The 13,877-nt window shown below is 42.1% G+C and overlaps 1 protein-coding gene across 2 annotated transcripts; it reads left to right on the plus strand.

The window, feature by feature from the left end:
• Nucleotides 1–1,817: 1,817 nt before the first annotated feature.
• On the plus strand, nt 1,818–11,522 carry MTRES1 (mitochondrial transcription rescue factor 1). Of its 2 annotated transcripts, none has more exons than XM_073336932.1 (4): nt 1,818–1,958; nt 4,954–5,392; nt 6,196–6,268; nt 10,469–11,522. In XM_073336932.1, exons 2-4 carry the CDS (start codon nt 4,962–4,964, stop codon nt 10,643–10,645), a joined length of 681 nt encoding a protein of 226 aa, XP_073193033.1. In that variant the 5' UTR covers nt 1,818–1,958; nt 4,954–4,961; the 3' UTR covers nt 10,646–11,522. The 2 variants fall into 2 exon arrangements, with proteins under 2 accessions (XP_073193033.1, XP_073193032.1); XM_073336931.1 differs by lacking the exon at nt 1,818–1,958 and adding an exon at nt 1,987–2,319.
• Nucleotides 11,523–13,877: the final 2,355 nt, after the last annotated feature.

Below are 13,877 nucleotides of genomic sequence, written 5' to 3' on the forward strand. Positions count from 1 at the left end.
ATGTCATTGTTTCTTTGTATAACCCTTCTCACAGGTGGTGTCAGCAGTACAAAGGTCAGGCTCATATTTAAGGGCTCCTGTTAAAATTACAAAACAAAATTGGCTTGAGCTCCCATGCAGAAATCTGGAAAAACTAAATACCTCCCCATGTGTGCCTCTAGGCACTACTTCTCCACTTGCAAGCACTGAGCCTGTGTATAACAACAACAAAACTTCCATTAAGGGGAAAGGGAATACAGCAACAATGACTGAAAAGTATTCAGACAACAGATAAAAAACCCGCCCCACAATATCTTGAGCAGTAATAATTTGCCTCAGTTTCCCACTTTGTGGTTTGAAAGTCCAATTTACTTCCCTTTAACATGCCACTCCCCTTTTTCCTCTGCTACATCCCACTCATGGTATGCTGTCTGAGGTCAGTGAAATCCCAGAATCCAAGGGGTGCTCCTCAAGTGGGTGAGTGAGTCCTCTACCACTTCCTGTTACTGCTTCTGCTGCTTGTCACTGCCCACTCTGCCGATTCCCTGATGTGTCCTTGGTCTGGTCCAGTCCTATAGTGCCATGGCCACTTACCCCAGCTATTAGTAGTCAGAGCTCAAGGATTTGCTGGGTGGGAGGCACCTTCATGCTGCTGCATCTCTAGGCTTGGAAGAACTTGACTTTTTTAAGCTGTGCAAAATTGTAGATTTTAAACATTATTTTTATGTTTATAAATTTTCACAGTTTCAAGAAATTATGGGAGGCTCAGACAAGGGGGGGAGTCAATAATTATATAATAACAGTAGATGATGAGATTCAAAAGTTAAAGTGTTATAACCATTAAAACATAGACTGACATCATCACGGCAAACTATATGACATAAATATCCTTAAATCAAACTCTAATAGTGTTCTCAAGCTGTTTTTTTGTTACGTTGCCTATCTGTACATTTTTGATTATCCATAAAAATATTTTCCATCCGTTTGTGGGTGGGTGGTGAAAATGATGTTTATCTAACTCTTCCAAGCATATGCTTCATCCACTGTGCTACCTTTAGCTGCAATGCCCTGTTCTGAGGTTCCACTGCCCATCTTAGGGCTTGTCTTCACCGACTGTGTTGCACCAGAGCAGCTGCACTGCTGTAGTGTTTAGTGAAGATACCACCTACGCTGACAGGACAGCTTCTCCCGTCAATATAGGTGCACTACCTCCACGGGGCCAAGTCTACACCACGGTGCTACATCGGTGAAGCTGTGCCACTGTAACACATCTGGTGAAGACGCATTCTCCTGTTGGCATAATTACTCCACCTCTGCAAGAGGTGGAAGCTCTGTTGGTGGGAGGGTGTCTGATAGTGCTGGCGTAGACAGCACTTAGGTCACTGTAACTTGCATCACTCAGGGGAGTGTCTTTTTCACACCTCTGACCAACTTAAGTTACATCCACATAAGCAGTAGTGTAGACTAGTTATGTTGACAGGAGAGGCCCTCCCATCACATAGCGCTGTCTACACCAGCGGTTAGGTCAATATAACTATATTGCTCAGGGGTGTGGATTTCTCCCCCTGCTCCGAGTGACATAGTTATACTGACATAAGTTTGCAGCATAGACCAGGGCTTAGTAAGTTCAGTTTTAGTGATTTGGCTGGGTCGAGGGGCAGGCTCAGGACAGCTGCCTTTTCTTTGTGTTGGCTTTCACACCACATCCCAGGCTCAGCCCTTAGACTAGTTTGTGATATCAGCTCTAGTGCTCCCTGAGAAGAGACAAGGCCTCTCCCCTTTGAGCCTAGTCAGCTCTGTCTTTACACACAGGAGGAGAAGGGACCAAAGGGCATTTAGGAATAACAACAGCCCCAGCAGCTGGCGGGAGTACCCATCCTCTTCCTCCCCGCGGCTGCCTCAGCTTGTGGGTGCCCAGCCTGAGGCAAGGGAAAGGGACCTGAGCGACGCTCCCCCGCGGAAAGCCCGGCCCCTTTAAGGTGCATCCAGAGGGGCGGGCAGGCCCCACCGTTTGCAAATTCCCGCCTGCCAGCCAGGCAGGCCTCTGCTCCCCGGGAGCCGCCGGGCCGAGAGCCGCGTAGCGAAGCAGGGGGGCTGCAGGGGCGCATCCGCCTTCCCCCCACTGACTGCTGGGAGCTGAGGCCACGGGGCGCGGCCCGGCCCCGCACACGCTGAAGGGGTTTGGCGGGGACCGAGCAGCGAGTTCCCCGGCGCCAGCCCCCAGCAGCGGGGCCCTGGCCGGCGGCTCCACCCCGCTCTCCGCGCAGCGCCTCGGCGGCGGGCTTGGGAAGGGGCCGGGGACTAGCAGCGGGGCCGGGCCGCAGCGTCCGGCGGACACAGGTAACAGCGGCTCCGGCTGGGGCGCGGCTGCCCGGGCCGCGGGGATGTGCCCTGGCCGGGTCTCGCTGTGGGCGCAGCTGCCGAGGCCTGCAGGGAGCGCGGCCCGAGCGGAGCTTTGCTCTCCGGCTGCCCCCCGCGGAGCGGGCCCCGCCGGGCTCCCTCAGGCCGGCGGCAGAGCGGGCCCGTGGCCCCGCGGTCGCAGTCGGTGGGGCCGGGGCTGGTACAGCAGAGCTCGGCCCTGCCCAGGCAGACACGGGAGTTTCCCTAGCCCCGAAGCGGCGCCGTTGCGGGCCTGGAGCGAAAGGCGGGAAGAGGTGGGGGTGGGTGACAGTGTGGTTTGGGCACCTCGCCTTCCTTTGCTTTCCTAGCAGGGAGCCGGCTGTCCCAAGGGCTGGGTGCATGGGCGGGCTGGTTAGAAGAAAAGCTCAGTGGGAACCAAACTGTAGCCAGGGGGATGGTGGCAGAGGGTAAGTGAAAAGAAAAGGAGGACTTGTGGCACCTTAGAGACTAACCAATTTATTTGAGCATGAGCTTTCGTGAGCTACAGCTCACTTCATCAGGTAAGTGTGCTCCAGGTTAGTCCTGACCAGTTAATTATTGGTGGGGATTGAAATCAGACCCTTGAGCGTGGCAGGGAGAGTGAATCTTCTTAGGAGAAGATTTTGCCAGAAAAAAACAAGTTTAAAATGTAATCTCTTGTCCCATCTCCAGACATGGCCCCTTAGCAGTTGCAATCTATGATCAGAATCAGTCAATGTACATAGATATATACACACTGCATTTAGCACAGTTTTCAGAGTAGCAGCTGTGTTAGTCTGTATTTGCAAAAAGAAAAGGAGGACTTGTGGCACCTTAGAGACTAACCAATTTATTTGCGCATAAGCTTTCGTGAGCATGCATCTGATGAAGTGAGCTGTAGCTCACGAAAGCTTATGCTCAAATAAATCGGTTAGTCTCTAAGGTGCCACAAGTACTCCTTTTCTTTTAGCACAGTGTGGCTTTGATCCTGACTGGGATTTTGGAGTGCTCTCACAACTTACATATAACATAAAATCCATTTTCACTTCTTTTGGTACAAGTTTGCATATATTTGGGGGCTTCACCCCCCACTAATGTGGAAGAACATATGGCAAGTACATGGTGTGACAACCCAGATGTTTAACAAAAGTGCAGTTACAGTAATGTGAGGGAGCCTTTGCTTGACTTGGGAATAACTTTCTCCAATGGCTATGAGGTACTATGAAAAATCACTAACTTGTTTAATAGCATCTAATATTTTAATAGAACCTAATGAAGCCCTGCCCACTCTGTCACAGGACCGCTGCTGGGACCATTTTTATGAAAGAGGGTTCAGTCTCTTTCACATAAATGGTCCCAGCAGCGGTCCTGTGACAGGGTGGGCAGGGCTTCATTAGGTTCTATTAAAATATTAGATGCTGTTAAACATATTAGGTACTGAAAAATCACTCATAACCATTGTAGAAAGTTGTTCCCAAGTCAAGCAAAGGCGTGCGGCACCTCATAGAATGGGGTCCTGGTTTATGAATAGGGTCCTCAAGTGCTATAGTAATGCTACTAATATGCCCTAAATTATTAGTCCTAATGAGGACTATGGCTATGCCAAATTTCACACTTCAGCTGTTGTAGTTTTTTGTCTGCATTTAAAAAAATAAATTAACAAAGATAATGAAAGTGGGTTTTTTTCCCCCTTCACTCACTGAAACAGGTAAAATAATTGTGCTCAAACTTTCCAAAAATTCATTTTGGGGTAGAGAACAAAACATAGAAATTTCAGTCTAAAAGATTAATGCAAACGTGTGGAAATTTAGGGTTATAACACTGTTTTTCATCCTTACCTAAGATCATAAATCTAGTTGGGGATTGGTCCTGCTTTGAGCAGGGGGTTGGACTAGATGACCTCCTGAGGTCCCTTCCAACCCTGATATTCTATGATTCTAAGGGATTGTTCTTGCTAGTGACTGCTCTTCTAGTGGAGGATGAATAAATATATTGCAGCAGGAAAGAGTATTTCTCTTGAAAATGCTTCAGTAATATTAAGGTCTGGTTAGGAGAGCATTTTCTCATCTGCTGGCTCTGTGGTCTGAGCACAAGGTGAATTCAGGAACTCTTGACTTTTATTCCTGGTTTTACTACTTTCTCTGGTATTGAGCAAGTCATTTCTGTCAAGAACTATCCCTAATAAATGTAGCCTCTGGCATCTCTCTGCTCTTGTTAAATAGCGTGGGCTGGAAGTTAATTATGACCTTAAAATATTGTATTTGAGTAATGGAAGGAAGAAACCATAAGAAAGTTAGTAGTTTAACAAATTGTAAAAAGAGAGTTACATATAGAGTATTGCACTTGAATTTCCGTTGCTAATTTTCAGTGTAACATGCTGCCTATTTATAATGGGGAACTAAATATGAAAAATACAGATTATGAATAGTCAATTTACCTGTCCTGCTATATGAGAAAAAAGAACGTTTCACAGAAAGATACAATAAATCCTTATGGTTGCAAAAGGAACTATATCATTATTACAAGAAGGAGAAAAGGTGCTGATCTTAGTCACTACTATAAATATGCTGTTTGCTGACCAATTTTTTCAGTACTAATTGAATCTCTTTATTTCAGGGTATGCTATGACTGGTTTCAGACTGCCCGTCACTGCCTTTAGGAAACTAAATGTCTGGTTTGGAATCTGGGAGAAATTCCCGTCTAATAAACTCAGTGTGTCCTGGAGGAGATATATATACTCTAGTCACCAATCCAGTATAATAAACTACAGAAAACACTTCAGCATTTCTCTTGTGAAACATGATGTATTTTTAAGACAACCTTCACAGTGCATTTCAGTGCCTTGTTTACGACTTAAAAGTGACAAAAGTTCTAGAAAGAAAAAACAACCCCTGCAAGAGGAGGAGGAGGAGGAGGAGGATGAAGAGAGATGTGATTCAGAAGATGAATTTGAAAATGACCCCAATATAGTGAAAGATTACAAGGATCTTGACAAAGTAGTCCAGTCTTTTCGTTATGATATAATAATGAAAGCTGGTCTAGATATTGCAAGAAAGTAAGTATGAAAGATTTATATAGCTTACCAATAAAGAAATTGTCATATAGCAAACAGTTAAATGTTCTTTTGATGTCCTTTTACTTGCTGCAGTAACTTAGTGAAGAAGAATTTTTTTTAACTTAATCAGAAGTCCATATTTGTCTTTGGAGGTGTATTGTTACTTTGTCTCTTGGGATTTGTTTTTTTTTCCAGAATTCTGCTACTTATCGCTGTCTGAAATACTAAGACTGCTTAAAGAGACAGTGATAATTTTAATCAATCTCTAGCATTTATGCTTTTAACTGTTGACTTAGAAACAAAGAGCTTAAGAATAGGAAAGCTTCTGCTAGTTGGTGGAAGAATTTAAAAAAAAATAGCCTAGATTGACTAGAAGAAAGAGTCTAACCTAATTCTACATTAAATATAAACCTGCCACACCTACCTTCACCAGGTATACATAAACCTTTATTAACAAGTCCATCACAATGTATAACCTATGCAACCTGCAGAGGATTTAAGAAGCCTGTTAGTTACAATACATTAGTATGACTTGAAGCTGATATCCAAAGACAACATTCTTAAGTTTAAAATGACTGATGGCATACAAAAGGGGTGTTATCTGTTATAAACACTCTTAAACCGCCCTTGTACCTGTGGTACAGAAGAGTTATGAATGCTTTGTGCACACATTCTCCTTCTGGATCACACTTTGCAGGTGAACTGTGTTTTTGCCTGTGTGTTAGGAAACAATTGCATTTGTTTACTGTGCGCTGTAAACACAGCCCTATAAAGCAAACTTCTTATTTTTTTTTTTATTTTAGCAAAGTGGAAGATGCATTCTATAATGGTGAACTCAGGCTGAATGGAGAGAAATTGTGGAAGAAAAGCAGAACTGTAAGGCTTTTTAAAAAAACACCTCAAATTAATATCATACAAGATCATAACTAAGGCTGACATTTTCTTTTCCCTCCTACTCTGATAGCACCCATGCAGGCATTATAAGAGGCTATACAACAATGAGTTATCCTGCATGTAACATGTGAGCTGTTATACCTGGGGTTAAAAGATAACACGATGTAAAAAATGGCGACTTTATGTAAGAAGACAAAATATCCAGGTTTCATTAAGTTTCTAAGTATATCTAGTTTAACTGGGGGATGGATGAATCAAAACAAGTTACTGTATGTCTACTTCTCCATCTTGACGGAGGTAGTAGAAGTAGTTCTGTAAGCTGAGGAGTACAGCTTCTTTTCCCCTTCCCCCCAGAAGACTTTGCCAGAGATATGGGGGAGGAGGGTACTTGTAGCTGCATTAAACAGGCTTCTTGATTCTTAATTAACCCCCACAAATGTTTTTTTTTGTTGTTGTTGCAAAAAGAAAAGGAGTACTTGTGGCACCGTAGAGACTAACGACAAGTACTCCTTTTTTTGTTGTTGTAATCCCTGCAGCCTATCCACTGTTAAGGTTGCATGGGTTAGTGTAGCCACTTAGAGAAAAATATTATTTTAAGTAGGAGATTATCCATACATTTATCATTAATTCCTACTTATACTTCAGCCCTTCTTAAGAATTTCACTGACACTTTCCCCCAGTATTAAATAACTCCTATCTGCTTTCTTATCAGGAAGCACCTGTCATCAGTTAAAGGAATTGTTCCTGTTCAAATTCTCTTTCAGGATATCATTCTTTATAAGCCCCAGTCTCTGAATGTTCTTATTTGTGGCAACTGTACCCTCTCTGTTTTGAAGTCCTTAAAGATCCACTTCTGCCTCACTACCTGTAGTGAATCTTTTTTTTGGTTGCTCCCTTTCCTTAACCTTTTGTCTAGTTGTCTTTCTGTCCTTGCAATATGAGCTATTTGGTGCAGGGACTAATGCATTTTGAATGCCTGGAAAGTATCTATCATATAATGGTAGCGTTATAAAGATGGCATCTCTATGGCAAACCCTTGTATCTCCTATAGCCTATGTCTTGCTTTTTTGACACTTTTTGTCTCTATAAGTCATCAACAGAACCATCATAACTTTTTCCTCACTTGCAACACTTCATTTGTAGTTTCTACAGACTTGATATTATGGTCTTGCAGTAAAAAGACTATAGTTAAGGTTGCATCAGAGTTTTCTGTTGTACAGGGTCTGTACTTCAGTGTCTCACCGGTGTTTTTTTTGCAAGCATGCCTGGTTTGCTCTGGGGATGAAATGGGTTTGTGCAGTGAAGGAGTCTTCTGACTGTAGCAGCCCTGTCTCATTTGTTGCAGAAGTTGGGAGGTTGTAGCGAATAAGGCAGGGGACTAAAGGAAGAGAAAGGATGGTCTTGTGTTTAGGGCAGTTGAATACCATCCTTGAGGCTCAGGGTATGTCCACACTATAGTGGCTACAATAGCAGAGGTATGGTGACGCAGCTGTAGCGTATACTTCCTGTATTGATGGAAGGGGGTTTTCTGTTGATGTAGGTAATCCACTTCTCTGAGAGGCGGTAGGTAGGTCAATGGAATAATTCTTCCATCAATTGAGCTGATTCTACAGTGGGGATTAGGTCAACCTACCTGCCATGCAGGTGTGAAATTTTTCAGGCTTGAGTGATGTAGTTAGGCTGATTTAAGTTTTAGGTGTAGACTGGCCTTAGTCCCTGCCTCTGTGACCAAGTTCTTATGTGACACTGGACAAATCATTTACATCAAAGTTTTCACAGGTAGTCACTTCTGCATGTAATCTAATCCTATATTATCATGTATACACACAAGGGAGCCTAATTAAAGTTGCATGGCCAGCGTTCATTCCGGCATTTCCTAACTCGAGCGTGCTTGACTCTGCAACCTTTTAATCCCTAACTTTTTATTTCCTTTTTTCATGGTTTAATTTTACTGATGAGAGCAACTTTAATATTAAACTACATTTTTTGTTTGAGTCTATTATCAAGAGTTATGATGTTCTAATTTGAATACACAGACTCTGCTTGAAATCAGTCATCTTGCAAAACAAAAATCCCAATATGCAATTTGTATCCAGAGTCCTTTGGTAGAGATTTTTGCATGCAAAAATCTTTTTTTAAAATAAACTGTCCTAGAACAGACATGGTATTACTTTAATTAAGAGTGAAGCAGGTATAATATTCATGTACTCCAATGCAAGCCTATGGTGCTTTGCATATACACTTTAGTTACATTAGATAAAATTACCTTTCTGAAGTGTCTGCTATCTGTTGGACTGCTAGGGTTTTTTCTATTAACATGTAGTTCTTAAATTTTGAATAAATTAAAACTTAATCAGTGATTTTTGTAGTTTTCCTTGAATTAAGTTTTTATATTTGGTTATTCAAGTGACATTAGAATAATAAACTATCTAAACTTTAATATCACATTAGAAACCACATACCAAGGACCAAACCCTACAGTCTCTTCCTTGGGTAAGCGCTCTATAGAAGTCAATGGGAAGCTTGCCTGAGTGAAGAGTTCCAAATTTGTCCTTGTATGCTTAGCAGCCCATAAGCAGGTAGGGGCTTCTAAAACTGAAAACTTTCTGCCCTCTGGTTCTCTCACCAGTGTTAGATCTCTGAAAAATGTATATTTGCTTGTAGTCGGAAGGGGATGTCTGACTGCAGCTGAACAACCTGGCAACCACTCCGTATCCAGTAATACAGGAGTTGAAATATAAAGATCTGTGGTTCAACCAAAATGTACTACTTTTAGTTAATGTACTTCCCAACAAGTCAATGTAGTTATCATGCAGTGTAAAGCGTTGGATGTAAAAAATTGCTGGAATCACCAAGTATAATGTGAAGAAGTCATCTTCCAGTAACACTTGCCTTTGTTAAGGTTTAACGGTTCTTCTGCTTGAAGTCAAATAGGAATTTGGATTAATACTTCATTATTAAGTTACCTAGAATATAAAACAATGTCTGCTAAAGTTGATTCTGGGCGGGCTTATTACCAGACCCACAAGCTCACTGGTTGAAGTTGAGGTAGTTCTTTATGATTCTGCTTACCTCTCTGCCTCATTTTCCTCCATCTGTAAAATGGAGAAACAATATACCTAATAGTGGTATTGTTAGATTTAACTTAATTTCACATTATCATTTTGTACAAGTTATACAAAATGTTTGAGTATTAAGACTTTTCTCATACATGTAGTGAATTTGGGGAGGATTACACATTAAAACCAAAATCTAGACTTTCATTTGCATGATGAGAGTTGTCCCATAGTGGTAGCCTACTAGAGGCTGGCATATAAAAAAATGCAAAAACCTGTTGGGGCTCTATTTCTCTTTAATATGGCAATGGTACTGCTGCTTGGTTATTTACTGAACCGTAAGCACACATATAATGCTTTAGTCAAATAAGACAAGACTCTGCTCCTAGAAGCCTATCCTGTTGGTTAGACGCGACATAGAGAGGTGGAGAAGCAAGAGCAGTCACAGGCTGGTATAAGGAAAGATTATAGTTATATTGTTTGAAGTCATGAGATTATGTTATGCAACATTCACACTAGCTGCTGTATATTTTTTGGGGGGTGGGAGTAGGCACAGAAGATTGGAGGGGGGGTGTAGCCTTGGAAGGCTAACTGAAAGTAGTGGATTTTGAAGGAGGGAGACTGGGCAGAGAGGGAAGTTGCGTAATACATGGAAGCTTGAGGGCTAATCCAAGTATAGGGTAAGAGTGGAATGAGGACATAAAGAGAGCAATGAGGCTTGCAGAGTTGGTGACTAGAAAGGCCTACATGGAAATAGTGGGAGAAGAGATGGAATTAGGGGCTGAATTTTGAAGGTAGTAATAAGAAGTTGGACTCTCATTCAATTGCATTTACAATACATAAAAACTAAAAAACAAAAACAATTAGTTGGAAATAACACAGCCAGGGTGGAGCTGTGGTGAGATTCACAGGGATTCATTCCTCATCACTCACTTGCAGGCCTGGATTAGAGGAACATGGCTGCTATACTGTAGACATGACTTATACAGCCATTCTAACAACTTCCCTATAAGATAACAAGAATAATCCGTGTGGAAAGAGGAGGAAGACAATTAAATTGCACATAAACTTTAGGGTTATTTTCCTCAAAAGAATGTTAATTATCTCTCTCTGTCTCTATTTTCAGGTCAAAGTTGGTGACACACTGGATCTGATAGTAGGGGAGGATAAAGAAACAGAAACTGCTGTAGTTATGCGTGTTGTCTTAAAAAAAGCATCAGAAAAGACTGAAAGTGAAAAATACAAAGTGGTTTTGCGGCGCTGGAAAAATTTAAAAGTGCCCAAGCAGGATGTATTTAAGTGACAAGGATTTGCATATGGCAGCATGAGACTTCTTGTGGAAAACCATTTCATTTGTTGCTAAATAGGAATTTTGGTTAAACAAAATTCTTGGATCCTTTTTAAGCTTGTGATAATGTTACCTCCTTGCCATATGCACCATTCATATCTTGTGATAGTCTGTCAGTTTACTCTGTTCTATTCATTTTTGTTTCATGGTAATTTGGAAAAAGCTTTATTTCCAGACAGTTTCCCTAAAGAAGATATATAATGGTTGGGTAAAGGCTAGATAGAGCTCAACTGCTTGACAGTTGATTTTGTTAATCATAATGACTATGTTGAAATTAAGGCTGGTCTCATAACAAGTGGAAGAATGTTTCTGGCTGTGAGACTACTTAACTCATTTTTCTAATCTTGTACCTCAGGGGTGTCACTCTAGGATGAACCTTTCTGAAATCTAAAAACCCAAAGGAGGGAGACAGGATGACTTAAAAGCTTTCTCCCGCCTATGGTCACTGATTTGAATCTGATTCGGTTGATAGTGACAGAGTCACTACCATCTGATTCTTGTCAGTTGCCTCTGTGAAATGTGTTGGTGGTCATGTTCATATCACTACTGGCCAGTTTGGCTATTTTAGAGTGACCAGGAGAATGGCTGAGGGAGACACTCCCGTCATAATTGTGAGGCATATTGGAAGATCAGGAAGAGGGAGCTTACGCTACTATCATTTTATACCCTATAGTAGCTGTGCAGAACATGAGTGGAAGATTTCAGACTCATGCCCTCAATTAATTGAATGTTAAATAGAGAGTACTTAATGCGTAAACTGGGAGTTAGTTGTACAGGTCTTGGAGGAACATTGTAGAAGGATGACAATAAAATGGAAAAAACATGCTAAAAATCTCATGTCCATCTTTCTTTCTTAGCACAAATGCTTAGTAAGAAATGCTTCATTTAATGACAGTTGTACATAATCATAGATATGCTGTTGCTATTATGAGAATGATCTTCTATTTAATATTTTAAGTGAAAAAACAACAAGTAAAAAGGAAGTTTTCTTATCCTTAAAGGTTGGGGCAAATCTCTCATTCCTTTGTCAATGATGTGAAGACTGCAGGATCTGGCCCTCCTGATTCAAATTCTTCATTCTCACAAGAGTGAGAGTGCACTGGATGGCAGTAGCATCACTGTAACGGAACAGAGTGTACGAACTAGAGTAATTTATCATATCTTTTTCTAAAAGGAAATAATCTGACTTAATATATAACTACACAATAACCTAGTTATTTTTCTCCTTTTCTTTCAATAAACTGCAGAGCCACACTGGCATAGTATTTTTAGCAAATTTCCTGCGTCTGGTGTTACTTAGTAGAAATGGGAAAGGAGATAGGATAAATGAGCCAATGCAGCACTAGTTGCTCCATTATGCAACTTGTCAAAATAGTTGCTCCAAAGTGCTATTCCACTGCAGCAATCTTTAGAAGTGAATAGGAGCCAGATATTTAAAGGTATTGTGGTGCTTAAAGATGAACATCGCTGCTTCTGAAAATCCCACTAGACTCTAAGGTGCCTAATCCAACTCAACTATTTTTTTAAAAATTCCACTCGGGGCTTCCCTGCATTTTGAGGTGCCTAAACAACTTTAAGAATCTGCTCTTAAATGACTGTGAGGCCTGAGAAACTTCTCCCACAAGACTCCCAGCGGCAGAAATATAAGGAAGCACTTGATGTCTATATTAAAAGCAGTTGGAGGGACCTGCTCTAAGGCCTTGTCTACACTACAGTTTTGTTGACAAAAGGCAGCTTTTGTGGGCAAAACAGTGGAGGTGTGCACACTACCATGCTCCTCCCATTGACAAAACTTGCCTGCTTGGCCGACAAAAGAAAACAACCTTGATGAGAGGCGTAGAACTTCCTGTGACAAAGTTAGATCGACGAAAGTGTGTGTGTTATATCGCTGTAACTGGCCTCGGGGAGGTATCCCACAATGCCCACTGTGCCTGCTCTGCTCACTGTTTTGAACTCTGCTGCCCTGCATCCACCCCTCCCCCGGGCTGAGCAAGCCGGTTCTGGCAGCAAATGCCCTCCTGCTTGGACTAAAAGGGAGGGGGTGGATCTACTTGGGCTGTGGGGAGAGGAGGCTGTGGGAGAACTCACGTAATCTTGCTCTCCCCAGCACTAGGTCTGCAGTGGCAGACAGGCAGGGTGGGCTGCTACTACAGGGAAGGGGGAGACTCATGCTGAGCCAGGGGCTGATTCAGGGTTTTCCCTGCCCATGTACTGGTCTCTGCTGAGCTAGGGGAACAGGGGCGGACGCCAGCTGTCTGTGCAACAGCTTCTGCCTCAGGATTGGTTGTTTCTAGCTGCTGTCTGAACTCCCTCTCTCCCAACCCACACACAGTCTCTCTCTTATACTGCCCCAAAACACAAGCTGGCTCTTTCACTCTCATTCTCTCTGACCACTGCAGAACAAGGAGCATAGGGGGGACACGCAACAGTGGAGTAATTACAGCAGTGGCTGTATGTCGGCATAACTTGCATCAACAAAACTCTGTAGTGTAGACAAGGCCTAAGTGTGCAAACTCCACTCACAAGCAACCAAACATGGAAGACAGATGTGTGCCTGATGCACAAACAGTAATTAAATGTCCAAGATAAAACACAATGAAAAATGAGATGCATCGATTTTTCAAAGAACCTGTGACATGGAAGAATGTGCTGTCAAAACTACTTTGCATAACCTAACGAGCAATGCGGATCATGACTGACATAAGAGACAGACCAAGGTGTTCAAAAGCAATTAGTAATATGGGTGGGGGGGGGGCTGACTTTCAGAAAGTCCAGATCCCCCACCCTTTGGAAATCAGGCCTCTATTAAGGTGTCAAATTGGGTAGTAGTCAGAATCAATAATTTTGAAAATCTTGGCTTAAAAGCTGTTAAAGCATAATTTAGAACTAAAATGGATACTTTGGAACAGTGACATAAAGATATTGAAACTGTGTGAAAAGAACTTCTGGGAACAGGAGGAAAAAATTCTTTGAGTAGATAGTGCACTGGATCCCACTCAGGGGATCAAAACTAAAACACAGGGCATAACCCTGTTCTGGCCGTCACATAGCCACCTCTGACAGATACCTGAAAGGTTTTTGTCTCTCACTTTTGTGCCAATTAAGTCTGAGTTAATGAACTGATACACTCCTTTGGAAGGGCAAGGACAAAAGGGAGTTTTGAAGAATTGTCCCTGATCACCTTAAA

Source organism: Lepidochelys kempii, chromosome 3, assembly GCF_965140265.1.
Source record: "Lepidochelys kempii isolate rLepKem1 chromosome 3, rLepKem1.hap2, whole genome shotgun sequence".
Taxonomy (NCBI): domain Eukaryota; kingdom Metazoa; phylum Chordata; order Testudines; family Cheloniidae; genus Lepidochelys; species Lepidochelys kempii.